The 21,377-nt window shown below is 39.1% G+C and overlaps 1 protein-coding gene across 2 annotated transcripts in view; it reads left to right on the forward strand.

The window, feature by feature from the left end:
- UGT8 (UDP glycosyltransferase 8) overlaps positions 1 to 21,377 on the forward strand; it is a 73,258-nt gene that overhangs the window by 14,288 nt on the left and 37,593 nt on the right. The window contains exons 1-2 of one of the 2 annotated variants that reach the window (XM_043512974.1): positions 1,411 to 1,580; positions 12,305 to 13,128. In XM_043512974.1, the coding sequence (XP_043368909.1) occupies positions 12,307 to 13,128 (822 nt within the window). In that variant the 5' untranslated portion in view covers positions 1,411 to 1,580; positions 12,305 to 12,306. Of the gene's footprint in view, positions 1 to 1,410; positions 1,581 to 12,304; positions 13,129 to 21,377 lie in introns of those variants that run through there. The other variant, XM_038401093.2, reaches the window with a different exon arrangement.

The raw sequence follows: 21,377 nt of genomic DNA on the forward strand, positions 1-21,377 counted from the left end.
AGGGCACCTTTTTATCCATGGTTTCACTTCTTGCTGGCTAGATTTAAAAAATAAACAAAAAAATTAGTGTGTTTGAAGAGTGAATATGAGTGGATAGAAGGTAATTGTATTAATATTAACAATGATTTTCCTGGTTTGCCTGCTGGTAATATTTACAAGCAGACCACTTTTAGTTCACGAAAGACACTTCTTATTTTACCCTATTGACTTATCTGGGGGGGGGTTTACATGAAGTGTAAGAACAGGATCTAAAGTCTAGATTTTGCAGATTTTACAGGATGCTGGACCTCTGTGATTATGTAAAGCCTCACTGATTTCAGTGGGGCTCTATACAGGTGAAAGGGGCCTGTGTGGATCAAGCTGTAAGTCTGGAGGTTGAGTTTGATTTCAAGTGGATTGAAGAACAGTGAAATTGTTATCGCAATTCTAGCTCTTGCTTTATAAGTTTGGGGAGGGGGAGAGGTGTGGAGTAATGTTTTTGTTTGTTTGTTTTTTATAATTTCAAAAAGTCATTGTTTTTAGCATGTTGTTATAAAGGAAATGTATTCAGGAATCCAGGAATTCTTCTGGTCTACAGAAAAAATGTGTTGATCTACAGGTCATCTATGCTTGTGCTTAGTTTGCTTTGGTAGACCATTAAGACTTTCACATTTTCTTCCATTTGAAAGTCCGCATGTAATTCATTTACTTTATGTGCAGTTGTTAGAATAGGTTTAATGTTTAACCTTTTGATTTTTGCAATATTTAACTTTCTCTTTCCATACCCTCTTATGCAAACCACTTAGTTATAAATACTACTCCAAGTTTAAAAAAACCAATTGGTTTCTTGCTTCCTTTTGGCTGAGGGCAGTAAGGGTTTAAATTCAATGCTAGGTTTTGAATAACTTTAATTTAAAAAAAAAACCGTATGAATCTTCTGGTTTACAGGGATATTGACAATCTGTTTAGGCTCACAAATTTTCCTTATTTTATTGAAGTGAAATTCTAGAAAATATCTTGGAAAGGAAATCTTTTATTTTAAATAATTATAAAAATTAATTTGAAGAAAAATGTGTGTGCCTTCTGGAGCCTTTTAATTAAGAGCAGAAATATCAGTGACTTGTTTGCATGTGGTTTTTTTGCCTATTTTCTGCTGTATTCAGCAACCTGGCATAACAGCCTGTTGACATTTAGATCAAATCTGCTTTGTTGGTTAGATAAGTTAACTTTTGAGAAAGAGGCATAGGCTAATGGACTGAGGATGATAGGGTTGCCAGGCATCTGGTTTTCGACTGGAATGCCTGGTCGAAAAGGGACCCTGGTAGTTCCAGTCAGCACAGCTAACCGGGCCACTAAAAATCTGGTTGGCCGCAGTGGCTGGCATCATGTGGCTCCTGGAAGTGACCAGCCTGTCCCTCCAGCTCCTAGGTGCTGGTCAGCCCACAGCACAGGCACAGCACTGAACGCCAGCTCTACAGCTCGCATTGGCTGGGAACCAATGGGAGCTATGGGAGTGGCGCCTGTGGACAAGGACAGCGTGTGGAGCCCCCTGTGTCTAGGAAATAGAGGGAAATGCCGTCCACTTCCGGGAGCCACCTGAGGTAAGTGCCGACTGGGGCCCACACCCCAATCTTGCACTCCAAACCCCTCTACCCGAGCCAAAAGCCACCACCTGCACCTCAAACCCCTCATTCCTGGCTCTACCCTAGAGCCCACACTCCAGCTGGAGCCCTCACACCCCCTTGCCCCAGCCCAGAGCCACACTCCAAACTCCTTGGCCCGACCCCCCCCAGTCCAGAGCCCCGTCCTCTGGTAACCCTAGAGTTGGCGCTAGAAGCTCCTAGATTCTGTTTCTAATTCTGCTACTGACTAACTAACCTTGAACACGTCCTGATGGAAACTCTGCAGCAAACACAACTACGATTAGCCCTTGGGCTACTGTAAGTTACATCAGAGGATAGAATTCTGCCTTCATGTACACCTGTGGAACCCCGGTGTCTATCCTTAGGCTCTGGCCCTGACAGATACTGAACATCTCCTGTTAGGTGCTGAAATCCCTCAAAGACTCCCATCAAAGTCAACGGGTATCGAGAGCTCTGAGGAACTTGCTGGAAATGCTCAGCATGTTCCAAAACTGGTTTCTTACAGAACACTAATGATACAAATAGCTTGAAGAGAAGCAGCATGATCTAATGGATTAAGCAAGGGACAGAAAGCTGGGTTTAACTCAGTCTTATCAATGGTTTGTTTTGTTGCCTTAAATAAATCACTTAACCTCCTCTGTCTCAATTTCTCCCATCTGTAAAATGGGAATAATAATATTTAATAGCGATGTTGTGAGGATTATTTAGTATGCAAACTGCTAAGTGTTATTACATGTCTTGGGGCAGCTCCTTAGCTGTGCCAGAGTGTAATCCTTTCAAGTCCCCTAATCCTGAGCTGGCTATGGATTGAAATGGCCTCTATTGTAATTTAGGGAAGCCATGAGCTGATATTAGTAGTGTTTGCTGTAACAGTCTTCTTGGGACATCTGTGCTCTCAGAGGATCAGGCAGAGCCCTTTGTGTTCTGACATGGTTCTGGTACACTCTTGCTCTGTGCTACCTGAGGATTCCCCTCTGTTGGGGGAAATCATCACCAATCTCAGTAAAGCACCTCTCTGAGATCAAGACTATAGCCCTTTATGTCTAATATTAATGTTTCTGTTAGGGATTATGTATGTGTTGTTGTTAGCATACAAAACTCATCAATTGCAATGGGAATTTTTGTAATACATTTTGAAACATTGTATAGGTGCTGAAAAGAAGCATTACACTAATAGTAAAAGTATTGTGTTTCTTCTGCATTTGTATTGACTGGATAATGGTTTCAAAGGAGGAATATTGTGTCATTGCTGCAATATTAATGTGTATTGCTCAATAATGTGAATGAGCAACCTGTGGACATTTATCACGTTTTATTTTATTTTTCATTCATTCTTTTTATGCTGCAAAAGAAATATAACACTATTTGTAGTAAACAAAGCATTATAAGAATTAAGGTACTCTACACTGCATATATTAATACTGCAGTTTCATTGAGGAGTTCTGGTGACACTGTATTAGCATAACCCTCAGATGGAATTACAGCCTTAATTTATGTAGCTTTTGGGGGTATGTACGTAACATAATACATGGAAAAATACTCCCTTTGGCTACATAGTGTATTTACCTCTTCACTGAGATTAGAGGGGATCTCTTTAGAACACTACCTTGTACCAGCCCTTCAGCTTTTGTTACATTTTTTTTGTATTGATGTTAAGAATGTAAATACCTGTTTATTTCTCAACAAGAATATTATGCTGTCATATATTATGTATAATATCATATTTGTTAACCGAGGTTGTAATTTATTACTATAAGAATGTTTATTTATTACTATAAGAATGTTTATAGAATTTGAGGAGATGTAGTTGCTAAATGTTTATAATAATTTTATTAGGTGCAGTTCAGTTAATCACTGATTTTATTATTGGCTATTTTATGGAAGAATTGATTAATAGATTTCTAGATTCTAAGACCAGAAGGGAGCATTGTGATCATCTAGTCTGACCTCCTGTATGTCACAGGCCACAGAACATCCTCTCTTGCCCAAAATTCCTAGAGCAGATATTTTTAGAAAAAAAATCCAATCTTGATTTTAAAATCATCAGTGATGGAGAATCCACCATGACCCTTGGTAAGTTATTCCAAGGGTTAATTATCCTAACTAATAAAAATTGTAGCCCTACTTCCTATCTGAATTTGTCTGCCTTCAACTTCCAGCCCTAGCATCATGTTAAATCTTTCTCTGCTAGACTGAAGACTCTATTATTAAATATTTGTACTTACAGACTGTAATCAAGTTAACCCTTAATCTTCTCTTTGTTAAACTATATAGATTGAGCTCCTTGAGTCCATCCCTATAAGACAGGTGTTCTAATCCTTTATTCATTCTTGTGGCCCTTCTCTGAATCCTCTCTAATTTATCAACATCCTTCTTGAATTGTGGACAACAGACCTGGACACAGTGCAATTGCAAGACCAGGGTAGGCACATGTACCCATTCCTAAACTACATCTTTGTCCTGGATTGCACCTGAGCAGCCATGAAAGTTTTGACATATCTGTCTGTTCACATTGCAATTACATAGGTTTATCATCAGCACTGACAAACACAACCTCTCTTATACAGTCATATGCTGATCTTGAAGTTAACAGAGGATACAGTAACCCTGTCAGTGGAGTGATTCTTTGAGATTCAATCAGTGATCTCCCAAGTGATATCCAGTACCTTCTGCAGACCTTGGTATTATTTTTAGTCAAGATTGGGGTTCCAGAGAAAGTGAAATAATTCCTAGTGTGATAAGCAGAGACACTGAGGTTGAAAGAAGAGATTCCTCTACCTGTAGCCCAAAATATTGCAGATTTATGCACAAGCAGAATTTGTGTGCAGCAGTTTATAGAAGATCAGCTAATGACATGTTTAACAACTCAGTTTGTGCAGGCAAATTCACATTTGCAAGCATATATAAAGGTGCTGTATGTCAGCTTTTAACAAAAACAAATAGTTTCTTTCAGTTTATGTATATTATACATTTTGAAAAATGTTATTTGTTTATCTCCAGAGGAACAAAAAGGCAACGTGAGCACCACATTTGAGTTAGATTGACTTTGACTCACCTTTGTGAGTGTAGCTTATTTAGTTAGTTTTATTGTGTTTGCATAAAATTGGAAGAAAAAGCTGAAATATAAGACAATCAACATCCAAAAAGATTTTAAAATACCTGAATTGTTCCTCTTTTCAGCACCAACAGTCATAATACTTGTATGATCACAGGTTTCAGAGTAGCAGCCGTGTTAGTCTGTATTCGCAAAAAGAAAAGGAGTACTTGTGGCACCTTAGAGACTAACAAATTTATTAGAGCATAAGCTTTCGTGCATCGGATGCATCCGATGAAGTGAGCTGTAGCTCACGAAAGCTTATGCTCTAATAAATTTGTTAGTCTCTAAGGTGCCACAAGTACTCCTTTTCTTTTTGCGAATACTTGTATGTAAATAGCTGCTGGTATATCTGATTTCAGAGTGATACTCTGAAGTATTTTTAAAGTTTTTAAATAAAATACTTACATTGTTTAGAAGCTTGCAAATATAGCTGTAGTCTTTGCTGATTTTGACGTGTATAGTGGGATTTAAAGGTACTCTCTGAGACCAAAGGAAGTTAATGGAGCTTTTTCAAAACATGGATTAAAAATGATCCAGTTTAAATGGTTTTTAAAAAGTTTGCCTGGACATTATGGACTTGGGCAGATCTAGTTTCAAACTGTATTTTAAAAATTGTTTTCGACTATAGACATGGGACCAGCTAACTAGCTGGTGTAACTTGGTGTAGTTCTATAAAGTCTGTGAAATTACACCAATGTACACCAGCTGATCAAAAGGCAAACTGTATTTAATACGGGTTAGCAGGAACTGTTGACAAATCTTTTTGTAAAGTGGTTCCACTAATTCAGTTTAAAACCCAGTGCAGATGGAACTTTCACTTTTTCCATGAAGCATAAAACTACATCTAAACAATTTTTTGCAGAATTCAGTCATTTATTCACTTTTTTGCTTTTATTCCAGAACCAATGATATTTCAACAGTGCTGGGAATAGATTTTTCTAGTAAATTTGTATTCGTTGTTCTAGCTGGAAGGTGGTGTAGCAGCAATGTGCAAAATGTTCTAGATGTCTAAATGTTATAGTACATAAACAGAGTTTAAAATTTCTAGATGACAGATTGGTAGACAGTTCAAATCAAATGGGAACATTTAAAAAAGAGCTCAAACTTAAGGCATAAAACTGACAGTCGTCTGTGTACCACTGTCTTCCTGGGAAGCAGAGAGCAGGACTCAGTATTTATTCAATCTGTGGAGCCAATGTCCCATAGGAAGGAAAGATGCTAACAAGCTGCTTGTTATGGTTTACATTACTAGATGGTGTGGAAAGTGTATTTGTTTCTTCAAGCTAAAAGCAAACAAAAGGAAAAGATAAGTGCCTTAAATTTCCATTCTAGAAGCAGTTATTGCAATTTACTCACTTTTTTTTACATTTGTTTCTATAATTGAATATTAGAAAAAAATTCTTGTGTTTTTTGCCGGTGATAAATATCGTGCAAGGCTCTTTTCCTCTCAAGCAAAACCTAAATCAATGGCAGATGCATCCATGAGGTAATATTGGACACTAAAGGCTACATGGATAGCAGTACAAAGCTTAGATTCCACCTAAATCTTCAAGGCAGTGTTTAAATTGGAATTAAGTAGTACATAGGCCTTGTGCTAGTCTTCTGACTTTGTTGGAAATTACTTGGTGCTCACAACTTTTGAAAATCAGGCCACTTATTTAGGTGTGAGAAGGGACAACTAAGGTACCTTTCTTGATGCACAACATCATATTTTAGTGACCCAAAGGCATTGCTATCTCATTTGTGGACCTGTATAACATTAAAAAACAAATTAGCCTATGTTAAGGGAATTATAAGAACATAAGAATGGCCCTATTGGGTCAGACCAAAGGTCCATCTAGCCCAGTATCCTGTCTTCTGACAATGGCCAATGCCAGGTGCCCAAGAGGGAATGAACAGAACAAGTAATCATCAAGTGATACATCTCCGGTCACCTTTTCCCAGCTTCTGGCAAACAGAGACTAGGGACACCATTCCTGCCCATCTTGGCTAATAGCCATTGATGGACCTATCCTCCGTGAACTTATCTAGTTCTTTTTTGAAGCCTGTTATTGTCTTGCCCTTCACAATATCCTTTGGCAAGGAGTTCCACAGGTTGACTGTGCGTTGTGTGAAAAAATACTTCCTTTTGTTTGTTTTAAACCTGCTGCCTATTAATTTTACTTGGTGACCCCCTAGTTCTTGTGTTATGAGAAGGAATAAATAACATTTCCTTATTTACTTTCGCCACACCACTCATGATTTTATAGACCTCTATCATATCCCCCCTTAGTTTTCTCTTTTCCAAGTTGAAAACTCCCGGTCTTATTAATCTCTCCTTATGACAGCCATCCATACTCTTAATCATTGTGTTGCCCTTTTCTGAACCTTTTCCAATTCCAATATATCTTTTTTGAGATGGGGTAACCACATCTGCATGCAGTATTCAAGATGTGGGCGTACCGTGGATTTATATAGAGGCAATATGATATTTTCTGTCTTATTATCTATCCCTTTCTTAATGATTCCCAACATTCTGTTTGCTTTTTTGGCTGCCACTGCACATTGAGTGGATGTTTTCACAATGACTCCAAGATCTCTTTTTTGAGTGGTAACAGCCAATTTAGATCTCATCATTTTATATGTATAGTTGGGATTATGTTTTCCAATGTAATGTTTTCCATTACTTTGCATTTATCAACATTGAATTTCATCTGCCATTTTGTTGTCCAGTCACCAAGTTTTGTGAGATCCTTTTTGTAGTTCTTCACAGTTTGCTTGGGTCTTAACTATCTTGAATAGTTGTGTATCATCTGCAAATTTTGCCTCTTCACTGTTTACCTCTTTTTCCAGATCATTTATGAATTTGTTGACTAGGACTGGTCCGAGTACAGACCTCTGGGGGACACCACTATTTACCTCTCTCCATTCTGAAAACTGACCATTTATTTCACCTTTTGTTTCTTATCTTTTAACCAGTTACCAATCCATGAGAGAACCTTCCCTCTTATCCCATGACAGCTTACTTTGCTTAAGAGCCTTTGGTGATGGACCGTGTCAAAGGCTTTCTGAAAATCTAAGTACACTATGTCCAATGGATCCCCCTTGTCCACATGCTTGTTGACCCCCTCAAAGAATTCTAGTAGATTGGTGAGGCATGATTTCCCTTTACAGAAACCATGTTGATTCTTCCCCAACAAATTATGGTCGTCTGTGTGTCTAACAATTTTGTTGTTTACTATCATTTCAAACAGTTTACCTTGTACTGAAGTCAGGCTTATTGGCCCATAATTGCTGGGATCATCTCTAGAGCCATTTTAAAACTTGACGTCATATTAGCTGTCCTCCAGTCATTTGGTACAAAAGCTAATTTAAATGATAGGTTACAGACTACAGTTGTTAGTTCTTCAATTTCACATTTGAGTTTCTTCAGAACTCTGGGTGAATAACATCTGGTCCTGGTGACTTATTACCGTTTAGTTTATCAATTTGTTCCAAAACCTCCTCTAAGGACACTCAATCTGGGGCAGTTCTTCTGATTTTTCACCTAAAAAGAATGGCTCAGGTTTGGGAATCTCCCTTACATCCTCAGACATGAAGACTGATGCAAAGAATTCATTTAGTTTCTCTGCAATGGCCTTATTGTCCTTGAGTGCGCCTTTAGCATCTCGATTGTCCAGTGACTAATATTACTCACCGTTAAGCATTCAAAAGCCTTCTGCTAATAGAGGATCAAATGAGTGGAGTGGCACACTCTCTGTCCTTCCCCATTTGTGACACCTTCTCTCTCCCAGGCTGGATTAAGTTTTTGTGGGCCCAACACCAAACATATTTGTGGGCCCCCCGAAGAATGAAGGGGCCAAGGTCAAGAGCATAGTGGGAAGGGTAGATTTGATTTAAATCATGATTTAAATCACCAGTCAGGAAGATTCAATTTAATCATGGTTTTCTACATAGGAGTGCATTCTTGTTGGTTGTTATAACCATAATACATATTCTTCACAACTCAGAGATAGATGTAGGTTTCATTTTTAGAATATACACACTATACATATTTAAACACTGATTTATTTTGAAAACTTTTCAGGTGAGTTTGTTTGGTTATTTCATTTACCAAAGGGAATTAAAGTAGATATTTATGAAGTCACTGGGAGGTGAACTATCTCCAATTCAACAGGTTAATCATTAATATTTGGAGAATTTTTGTGCCATGGTCTATTAGGAGGAGAACATCACCAAACAGACATTTAAATTGTTTTATTTAACTAAAACAACAACGTTAAGTATTCTGGATTTTTTCTTCAACAGCAAACATATAATATTTTAACAAAAAAGTCTATGTCTGTCGCTTCTCACATTTATCTCCAGACTTCTTCTCCTTGTCCAGATCTATTCTATCCCCAACAATCTTCTATTCATTGAATTTTTTGAAACTTTTCACTTTTAGAGAGAGGTAAGGGATTGACAAATTGGCAGAGGGACAGCAGAGTTGAGCTTTGTTATTTCTCACCTCTATATATTATTTATTTATGTTCAAACATTTTTGCTGTTAACAAGCATGTTACCTCTAGAGAAACAATGCACAGTTTGAGAACTGCAAAACGAAGCATTCCTGATGGTATCTTCTGGACTGAGCACCGAGTCCCATTGGATAGATAGAAAGATTAACCTAAATAATCTATACAGAAGCCTGTGGAACCCCATAAGATTGGGTCCCTAATCCACGATCTATTAGAACTCATTTACAAAACTTTTCTTAAACATTACTTGAATATATTGTCTCATACTATAGAATTAGAATTTATAATCCCTATTCCATGATGAGATATAATGTATCTTAATTAAAACTATCTTTAGATAGGTTTTTTTCCCTCAAAAGGCATTTTATCAAAAAAATCCGATTTTTTTTTAAATCCCTGATTTTTATCCACCCTGACAGCAGGGCATGGTGGGGGGGGGGGAAGGATTGGTCCCCAGCCGGAGCAAGGCAGGGGCCAGGGACAAGATGAGTACAGTGGGGCATGGGGGGAGGATTAGTTCCTGCTGACTGGAGCAAGGCAGGGGCTGGGGGCAAAAGCACAGCGGGCCAGGAGCTAGGGTTGGTCCCTGAAGCAGGGAGGGGCTGGGGGTAAACTGCAAGCACAGCAGGGCTGGGGAGAGTGTAAACAAGATCCCCCCCGCCTGCCTCTGCCCACACAGAGTGGGTAGCTACCTTCTCCCTGGTTCTAGCCCATTCTTTTTGTCTCTCTCTACACTGAGCTACCCTTCCTCCAGTGTGACAAGGTGGGACTCTCTTAATGTTTTCTCTGAATACTGTGTGGGTGCCTCAGTTTCCTCTATGCATTTCTTAAGTATCTAGGTGGTGGGATAAGGATGTGTGATTGCTGCAGAGCTCTAGGCAGGTGTGATGCTATCTGCACAGAGAATGGCTGATAGGGGTGCAGGGTCTCGCCAGGAGTTAGGGTGAGGGAGGGGGCTCAGGGTTCAGGCAGGAGGTTGGGGTGTGGAGCGCTTACCTGGGGCAGCTCCTGTTTGGTGTGAGGGGTGCAGGAGCTCCCATTTGGTGTTCAGGGTGGTGGTGGGGATGGTGGGGGGGAGCTGGGTATGTGCGGGGGATGCAGGAGTCATGGTTGGGGTCATGGGGACGTGTGAGGGGGTGCAACAGTCAGGGCAGGGGGCTAGGAGTGTGTGAGGGGGTGCAGCACTCAGGGTAGGAGGCTGGGGCTGTATATGGGGGTGTAGGAGTCAGGGCAGGGGGCTGGGGATGTGGGCTGGGATCGGGGGTGCTCCCAGCCCCCTGCCCTGAGTGCCTCACACCAGGGGGCTGGAGGGAGTATGCCCCGATTCCACCCCCTTCCCAAGGCCCTCCCCACCGCTCCCGAGCAATGAGCGAGCTGTGTCCCCGCTGGTCCCCCACTCTCGCACCAGCAAACAGCTGTTCGGCAGCGGGGGAAGCGCTGGGAGCGGGAGGTGCGGGAAACCGGCATGCTCGAGGGAAGAGGTGTGGGAGGAGCTTGGCTGCTGGCGGAGCCTCCCATACTGCAGCAGGAGCCTGCAGGACCAAGCTTCTGCCCGCTGCCCTGCAGGAGAGAGCAGGATGTGGAGAAGAGCGGGCCGGGCCAGGGTCCCTTTGGAGTGTGGGCTCGGCGCCCTGGTAAACCCCGTACTGTCTCTCTCACCTCCCTTAGCCTCTGCATATGTGGAGTTGGCTTTCTGCCTGCAAGAAATTCCTTTACACCCGAGGAATTTTCTGTTGGCCACTTATGGCCAGAATCTGGCTTGTTTGTTTCATATGAAGTGTATGGGACTTAAGCATTTGTTTAAATGCTGATCTGAATAAGGATGACTTAAGCACATGCTTATTGTCATACTTCACACAAGAGTACAATTGTTACGCTTGTTTGACATATGCAGTAACATGCAGAGTGAAGTAACATGGGGAGTTGAGATGTGTTGAATCAAGGACTAAATTAGCAATGCAAACTTGCACATCTCAACTCGCTATGTTACTGCAAATTTCAAACAAGCATAACAATTGTACTCATGCAAAGTATAACTTTCAAAGGCTCAGAATTCAGTCATATCAAAATCAGTTTTGCTGCAACACTCAGGTACTTCTGTTTCAGGGAGGGCTATTGTTTGGACTATAACACTGATAAAAGATAACATTAATATATGTATGGAAAGTTTGTATGTGAGTTTTCATATTCTGCACCTACTGAGAAAAGCTTGATCCATTTTTGTCTCAAACATAAAAACTAAAAAATATCAAGTCAGCTTCACCAGAGGTCAGGCCTGGAAAATGCAGGAGAAAGTTTTTGAAGGCTATGGGCAACTGTGACAACAAGAGCTTACAATGGAAATACACAAGAGGCACTGTTGCTCTCATGATAATGAGTGCACATCCCAAAATCTGCTTTCACAATTGTTGGAATTCTCAACTGAGAGAGTCAGGAGTGCATTGGCAGAGATGGTGCTTCTAGATACAGGGTTGAGGCATGTTGATGGGGAAGGTTGTACTACTACACAAGCTGTGCCTGTTATGTAGATAAACAGAGGAGTTTAGCCTCTAGATCTTTGAATCCTTTATGGATATTAACTTCACACAAAATACTTAAATGAACTGGCTGCAGGCTTGTTAGTGCTCCAAATCCTAGGACGATCTGGGTTACAGAGGACACTAAGTTCTTGTTTCCCTTTGCTGTTGGATACCATGTATAATTCAGAAGCCATGCACACAGTATCTTGCAGGAGGGTACCAGCTGCATTGGCCTCATCAGCATTCCTGCCATATAATACAGGAGCTATATCTATATCAGAAGAAATTGCTTGCCCACCTGTATAACCAGATGGAACGGGAGAAGGGAAAAGAGAGAGAGAAAAAAAATTAAAGCCTAACAAGAAACTAAACACAATACCTGATTCTTTTTAACTAAGTAGCTATCTTGTTCCCAGTGAATGCTACTAAAAAGACTTTGGGATAAAATGATCCTAAAGGTTATCATGGCAAACACTTGAAAACGTAATCATATAATGTTTGTTTATCAAACTCTAAACAAGTAGGATTGAAATCTGTTGAAATAATTTTTTTCTTTTGTCATTTCAGCTATGAAGTCTTACACTCCAGTTGTCATTCTCCTGTGGGGCGCTGTCGGGATAGCAAGGGCTGCCAAAATCGTTGTTGTGCCTCCAATTATGTTCGAAAGCCACCTGTATATTTTCAAAGCCCTGGCCTCAGCCTTGCACGAGCAAGGTCACCAGACAGTGTTCCTCCTCTCTGAGGGCAGACACATCCCTCCATCGAATCACTATAGACTCCAACGTTACCCAGGGATCTTTAACAGCAGCACCTCGGATGATTTCCTTCAGTCCAAAATGAGGAGTATTTTCTCTGGAAGACTGACAGCACTGGAACTGTTTGACATCCTGGATCATTATTCTAAGAACTGTGACATGATTGTGGGCAACCAGAACCTAATGCATGTCTTGAAACAGGAAAAATTTGACCTGTTGCTGGTGGATCCTAATGAGATGTGTGGGTTTGTTATAGCTCACCTTTTAGGTGTTAAATATGCTGTTTTTTCCACTGGCCTTTGGTATCCAGCAGAAGTAGGTGCTCCGGCTCCTTTATCTTACGTTCCAGAATTTAACTCACTTCTCACAGATCATATGAACCTTCTAGAAAGGATTAAAAACACTGTTATTTATCTGGTTTCAAGATTTGGAGTCAATTTTTTGGTTCTGCCGAAATATGAAAGGATAATGCAGAAACACAAGGTAGTGCCAGAGCGGTCGATGCATGATTTGGTTCATGACTCCAGCCTGTGGATGCTGTGTACAGATATAGCACTAGAGTTTCCAAGACCCACGCTACCAAATGTTGTTTATGTGGGAGGAATCCTCACCAAACCGGCCAATCCTCTACCAGAAGTAAGGTTTGCTGAGCTTTATGGTAATTTTTGTAATATCTGGATTAGTCTTATTTCTTAATGAATTTGAAATGTATTTAAGTTAAATGGTGACCTAATATTTTAAAATTTTAAAACTTGTTTTTGTTGTTGTGTTAAATACACAATAACAGTAATTGGAAATACTTTGTAGATAGAAACTCTGAGCATAAAAGCTGTTCTTTCATGTAGATGTTCTCCACTTCTCTTATGCTTGTTCCTGCTTTGAATTAGATGTTTCATGATCCAGCAGAGGGACCACAATGTGTGGTAGCTTGGCTGTTAGAAGCTGAAGTCCTAACTGAGTGAAATGAATGTAGCAGAGAGATAAATGTGATCAGATGGACAATTTTACATACAGAGATTTCATTAATATCCTACCTCATCTTATACCCAATTTCATGATGCTGGTACGTCATCTATTATACATTATTCTGTTAGCTAGGGGAATAGAGGATGTCCTGATTTTTTTTAATATATATAAGGTATCAATCAGAAAAGTTTGTAACATGACAGAACAGCTAACCAAACAAGTGAGAACTAGTGACAGTGTAAAAGTTTAAAGTCTGAATAAAATAAAATACAGCCACAAAACACTGTAAAACTAAACTTCATACAGAAACAGTGCCAGTGCTAGAACCACTATCATTTTTAGCAAACTGGCTGCAGAGACCTGAGAGTTCATAATTAAATTTAATTACTTGAGTGCATCATGTGCTCTTGACACATGATATCTAGGAATGTCTCTGTTTAGTAACACCTGGATGACTGAAAAGCAGAACAAAACTTTTCAACAAGCTATTGTTTATATAATGATTTACATATGCATTGTCACCTGTGGTTCAGGACTAGTCGGTTCAGTTAATGGATTCTGCTGGCTAGCCTGGAGAGAATATTGGACATCTGGAAGGATACAGAATTGCGGTAGAGGAATTTAATGTTCCTGTTACCACCCTCAGTTGCTTCTCCCATGGACTAGTATATGGAAAGATGGGACTACAGCATAGGAAACTTGGTCAGGATTTCTAGATTGAAAATAGAGCCTTATATAATGGTTTCTGTTGATAAAATTCTGTGTAATAGCCCTGCATAAAACAAACTATAATTTATGGATATTGTGAAAACTAATTAAATAATCCTTTATGTTTTTAATATTACTTTGAAGTTCATATATGTAAACTATTTTAACATTTCACATGATTGATTTAAAGAGTTATTTTGAACTCCATTAGTAATTATTAATGTATTCAAAGATTGAGAGAGTGAGAGAAAAAGTAAGACTCCAGCACCTCTTTGGATTCACAAGAAAGGCAACCAACTGAAAATAGGGAAAGTTTCTTTGATGCCTCAGTGTACGTTTTTGCAAAACATCTATAATATATAGTCCATCTTAAGAACTTGGATACCTAAATTAGAGGTCTAGATCCTCTGTTGCAACTGAGATATATTCAGAGCAACACCATAAAGGCCAGGGGCAGAGGTAGCTGTACTCCAATGACTAGGCTGGTTTCTAGCATAATTTACAGTAGCTTCACAGTTTCTGTAAAGTATGCACAGATGCCCATAACTCCAAGGAACCAGTCAGGCATCTGCGGAGTTATTGGATGTAGGAACTTCCTGGCAATGCTCAATTTCTCCTATAATGAACTTTTACGTGGGATGTTGGGAGGGTAGTGGTGTACTTTGCTACTTTGCTACTTTGGATTTGTGCCACCTGTGATTCCTGAGGAATCCTCCAGGAGTCAGTTATCATATGTCACCTTCTCAGTGGCTCTGAGGCATTAGAGAGGCCCTGAAAGTTGGAGTCAGGATCCCAGTAAGGGCAGTCAGGGGCAAGGGCAAACCTGAGGCTGGAAGTAGCAGTGGAGTTCATTGTCAGGTCCAGGCCAGGACCAATATTAAGGGTCTGACTCTGAGTCAGGTTTCAGGGTCCAAATCAAGGACCTTCAGGAGGCGAAGTCCAAATCAAGCCAGGAATTCAAGAGCAAGGAACAGTCATGGAAGCCCCAGAGATCCACACTGTAGCCTGGACAGTTCCTGGGATGCTCCTTGGGTTTATATCTGGCAAGGAGCCAATCAGGCCTGCTAAACCCAGGGTTGTGAGTTCAGTCCTTGAGGGGGCCATTTAGGGATCTGGGGCAAACATTGGGGACTGGCCCTGCTTTGAGCAGGGGGTTGGACTAGATGACCTGCTGAGGTCCCTTCCAACTCTGATATTCTACGATTCTAGGAGCCATGGGGCTGCTGTCTGTCAAATTGTTGAAGTGGAAATGCCCATGGGTTGTTCCTCAGTGGGTCATGGGAAATGGCACGCAAGCTAGTTACGGCTGCTGCTGGTGGTAGCCTGGAGATGTCAGCTGCTTGGTAGCACTACAGGTGTGGCTTCTAGACCTGTGGGCCTTATAGTTGGGTCCAGTGTCCAAATTTGTGTTCTTAAAATGGCACTTATTTACCCCCTCTAATACCACTTTTAATGTTCAAGTGTAGATCCTAATTTAGACATATACATTTGAACATTAGTTGCACAGTTGTAGGAAATTCAGTTGACAAGGTTTGTTTTATTAATGGTGGAAATGTTGTATTGTGAAACCAACTCATTTGTGATCTGTTATATTGGGGAGCACTAAATTGTGAACTCAGAACTTCATGCAGCAAAGAATAATACATGTGCATTACAGTCCTGATCATGTCATCTCACAGCCTCTGTGCTGCTCAGAAGTACAGGAGGCCTACAGGAACAGACCTTTTATCTGGATGTTACAGAATTCAACTGTCTGATGTTGAACCAGTCATCAGTTAGAAAAATGGGCATGTTTGCATGCAATATTGGAAGGGAGGGAAAAGGAAAGTTGTGAAGCTTATTTATTTTGGCCAGAATTTTGAGATTTGTGTGCCTAAAGGCAGATATAGGCTTAATGTTGCCTCATAAGTAATGTGGGCTTCATTGGCATATTTAATAGACCTATCCAATCCTCTTGCCCCCTACAGGCATTGTGTCTAAGTCAATACAATTGAGTTGCTCCTATCCCACTGTGTGCATTAATGGTTTAAAACTGAATGAATGGCCAGCTTGCAACATGTAAAAAGGTGACTCAGTGCCCAAAATTGGGTATGTAAAAACAGCTCTACAAACAGTGTCTGACTGAGGGTGATTGCTAATCGCATATAGAACATCTTAAATGTAGGTCTGGATCCATTTGGTTCTAAAACCAAAGAAAAATATTAAGTCTATGCAGTGTGCAGTATTTCATTTGCTGGTAAATGTTGCAATTGAATTTATTCAGCTTGAACTTTTTTCGTGGGGGGAGAGGGGAGCATTAGTTATCAGATTTTGTTGAAGTGATTTTAATTTCTTTTCCACAGTCAGTTGCTGTGCTAAAAGGCATCTTTTGAGTTTGAATTAAATTTGTAATAAAGTCATAAAGTGTAAGGTCACCTTATGGTCACCTAGTTTGATCTCCAGCACAACACAGGTCATAGAGTTTCATCCAGTAATTCCTGGAGTGAAGGACACTATTTTTCTCTTCTACATAAGTGAACCCTATTGATTACGTGAACACTATTGAGTCTAATAACTTGTGGTTGAATTAAATATTTTCTTTTAGAAAGACATCCAGTTTCAGTCTTAAGACTCCAAGTGATGATGAATTCTCATGAGTAATCTGTTATGAATTATGACCCTTGTTGTTAAAAATTGCATCTTATTTCAAATTTGAATTTTTCTAGTTTCAACTTCAAGCCATTTCATTTGTTAATGCCTCTCTCGGCTGGCTTAACAATATCAGCTATCTTCTGATTGAGTAGGTACTTGCAGACTATGATCAAGTTTGCCTCCTTATTTCCTTAGATAAACTGAATAAATTATCATATTCTATTGTGAGGTATATTTTTCAGTTCTCAAATAATTTTTGTAGCTCTTCTCTAAAACATGCTCCAGTTTTTAACATGTTTTTCCAAGTGTGGATACCAGAGTAATACACAGTATTTTACTAGTGATAATCTTTTAATACATGCGTTAAATGCTTTCCACAAGTCCTGTTGGGATTCTTCCCTCATTTTCATATATCTACATGGATAAAACAAATGCTTTCTTTTTAAAGAAATCTCTAAGTAGGTACAGTATCTAGTCTTTTACATCCCACACTTCTGGCCAGAGAAACGTAAGTGCACTGATCTGAGACAAACATAACCCTACCTTAGAACTGAAATGTTTTAAAATTGTTTTAGCCTTAATGTAAATAAAACATAATCTAGATGAGGAGGTATGCATTTTGGCATTTACAAAGTGGGTTTAGCAGACTCCAGAAAACGGCTAAATTTTGTTCAATGAGGATAAAATCGAAGGTTTAGAAATTTTTTTCTTTGGAAAGTGAGGTGAGATTTTTTTTCAAATTTTGATTTTAAGACAGAAGTAAAGATTTCCCCAAGAAATAATTTGTTATTCATAAGATGTGATTGATTGATAGATAATATGATGGGAAACTGAGAAGTTCATGAGGAAGAGCATATATATATATATATATTACCAGACGCACTAGAAATCAAGAGATAATGTGCTTTCTGATCTGCAGTGACTGAAGTAACCACAAAGCATAAATATGATATTGCCAACCTAAAATGTTCAAAAACCATGAGTCGGACTCCTCAAAATCATGAAACTAGCTTAAAATGATGAGGGGGGTCATTTTAATGGTACATTTGAGGTTCTTTTTGATTGGCTTCTGGTATACTTGGGTCACATTTTCAAGTTTTATTCTGCAATCATAAGGACTAAAAAATTACTGTTTTAAAAGAAAGCTGGTATTCCATGACTCCAGGAACAGGAGCCTTAAGGCAAACATTAAATGTGACAAGACTGATAATAAAATAGTGAAAGTTGGAAATACTATAATAAATCTATGAGTAGTATAGGATTTAGCAAATACTTATTGTATTCATATATATTTAGTTTTGTGAACTAAAGCAATATTCATCTTCTCTTTCTTGAGTTTTGTTGGGCTGTTAATATTTCATGTATAGAATATTAAAGAATGCAAAAGCAACACAAAGTTGGGAAGTCGCATTTTCCTTACTGTGCGTGTTTAATATTCTCTTATCTAAATAGATTCTTCTCCATATAATGGCATTGCCTAGAATATGGGCCACAAGTAAATTATTGGGTGATCAATATGCTGCCATTGAATAGTTAGAAAAAACTTATAAATGTAACAGTGCTTTTAAACTCACAAAAACAATTTACAACAACCTGTGGAGGGGAAAAGGAGTAAACTAGTTTTTAAATAGTCAGGGCTAAAGAAAGAACAAAGGTCTAGTTATTAAAGTAATCACAGAAGCTTTATTGTTAACTGCACTTAATCTAGCAGTTCATTTTGCACTTGGTCAGGAATTAATATAAACCTTCATTACTTTGGTCCATGTAATTACAGTCCTTGATTTAATGCCAGTGCAATTATCATCTACTCAAAAAATGGCTTTCAAGATAACAAACAAAACAAAAAAAGTTGCATGGAAATCAGAAGTACTAAACGTTTATGAGATAGCTGAAGTAAAGGAAAAAGCTATATTACATTGTGACTTTGCTAGTTGCTACAAGCCCCATGTGTGGGGCAGCATGTCACTGTCCAGGGTGTGGTGTTTTGTCCCATCTAGTGGCACTGTGACCACTTAGAGAGAGAGTTAAATTAATCTGCTCTACAGCTGTAGCTAACAGCCAGTTATCTTTTAGCTCATGCGGTAGAGGCTCATGCACTAAGCTCTAGAGGTCCCCGGTTCAATCCTGTCCGCTACTGACGGGGATCTGTCTGTGTTACAACTGCTCTACCCAAGAGTAACACTGTAAGCCGAGTGTAACTCCAAATCACAATCTACTCTCTGATTATCCCCTTCTTTGTAGCTGGGGGAGTAGAATCATAGAGGTGTAGAACTGGAAGGGGAACCTCAATAGGTCATCTAGTCCAGTCCCATGCACTCAAGGTAGGACTAAGTAATAACTTGACCATTCCTGAAGGTGTCTGTCTAACCTGTTCTTAAAAACCTCCAATGATATAGATTCCACAACCTCCCTAGGCAATTTGTACCAGTGCTTAATTACACTGACAGTTAGGAAGTTTTTCCTAATGTATAACCTAAACCTCCCATGCTACAATTTAAGCTCGTTGATTCTTGTCCTGTCCTCAGTGGTTAATGAGAACAATTTCCCACCCTTCTCCTTGTAACAACCTTTTATGTACTTGAAAACTGTTATGTCCGCACTCAGGTTTCTCTTCTCCAGACTAAACAAATCCATTTTTTTCAATCTTTCCTCTATATCTTGAGTTAACCCCCATCTATCACAGTGTTTGTCTCTCCAGGTTTTGTCCAGTTCCCATGGGAAATGGAGTAGTAGCTCTGTAGAGGCTGCTTTTCCCCCCTCTGCATTACTACCTGCCATGCCTTATACTACATTATTCCCCTGTGCAGGAAAGGCCGGTTTGGCCCTCACTGTGCTTAATTTGGTCTTTCATTTTACAAATTATTAATATTAAAGATAGTAATTAAAAATCAATTTGCTGCAATGAAGCTGTGCTCATTTTTACTAGCTAGGGATGTCGGCCAGCATGTATAATAAAGGGTTAAACACTGAGGGCTAGATCTTTCAATCCTTCTTCATGTTGGTGAGCACTTACTGATACAGCAGTCCCATGGAAGTCAGTGAGACTGCTCATGTAAGTGACTGTTCACCTAGGTCAGTGATTTTTCAACCAGTGGTGCGCGGACCCCTGGGAATCCGCAGACTGTTTCTAAAATTCCCGAAGGGGTACACACCTCTATTGTACATTTTTCAGGGGTCCACGAATGCAAAAAGATTGAAAACCACTGACCTAGGTGAGTGAAAGTTATAGGGTCCACCTGTGTGAATTACTATCTTAGAACATATAAGGTGGATCAATGCCCAGTGCATGTATTGACAGCTCCATAAGTAATGCTGAGAGAGTCTAATTAATAGTGGCATTTAAACTATCTTAAATATCGATCTGGATTAATTTGGCTGAAAACAGAAAAATCTGTGTCGCACAAAGTATTTCTTTGTAATTGTTGCAAATAGACACTTCAAAGGACTTTCAAACACTTTTAGTCAATTATTATTCATACAAGGAATTTTAATATCTAGAGTCCAGAATATAGACTAAAGAAGATGTGCAATAGAGATAGAGTATTATCTGGGTTATACATTCTAAATGGTTCTTCTCCACTTGTGGTGTGTCTTCTTTTAAGTACGTCTAGGAAATATCTAATTTGTAGCTACATATAAAATACCTTTGCTGCTTTGCAATGTGTAGCGGTTGATTTGAATTTCTGTAAAATATAACCGGTTCTAAACATATTGAATTACAGATGCCCATTTATAAAATCTCCAGTTTGGAGATTAACCCTTATGTTGTCTATCTTAGGAGTCTCAACCAGCTGATTCTTGATCTCATTCTGTACCATATAAAATTGCTTCATATGCTATTTAGTTCTTTTTTTATAATAAATGGGTTGTGTTGTGGGATGAGTCGTTCATAAACTTTCATTATCACACGTACAATAGAGTATCCTGTTAAGGGCAATGTGAGTAGATTCATTCTTAAATCATCAGAGCTAAAGACAGAAAAAAAGTCCAGTCATTAAAGACATCACTGAATCAATAGGATCTGTACAGTAATACTCATATAGTGGTTCCATGCTGATAATACAATGTGGCAAACTAACAGATAACCTTCTCCCTTCCCTTTTTCTTATCCTCATTCTACTTCTTTCAGGGGGACTTCTTAAGTTCAATGACATTGGTTAATATTAAATAAAATAAACAATGGAAAATTCTGAATTATGACATTCTTTTAAAACAGATTATGTTAGTTAGCCATCAATCAGTAAGATAAGATATGTCCTTGAATGAATGTAGGAGTCTAAGCTTACCCCTCTTAAGTATTCTTAGTCAGGTATAAGGGCCAATAATTAGAAGATTCATACTGAAAGAAAAAGACATTGAGAATGGTCAGGGAGCTTATCTACAGGTAAAGGATCATAATGGATTTCATATATGCTCACTTAAGTGTACAGAGACTGTAGATTATGTGGAGAGTGCACGCTTCTCTCAAGCAGTGCCCAAAATTTAGGTTTTATTAACATTATGAGATGATCTCTATTAACTAACATATAATAACAAACTACAGTCATATATATCAATATACATCAAAAAAGAAAAAATGA

Source organism: Dermochelys coriacea, chromosome 4 (genome assembly GCF_009764565.3).
Source record: "Dermochelys coriacea isolate rDerCor1 chromosome 4, rDerCor1.pri.v4, whole genome shotgun sequence".
Taxonomy (NCBI): domain Eukaryota; kingdom Metazoa; phylum Chordata; order Testudines; family Dermochelyidae; genus Dermochelys; species Dermochelys coriacea.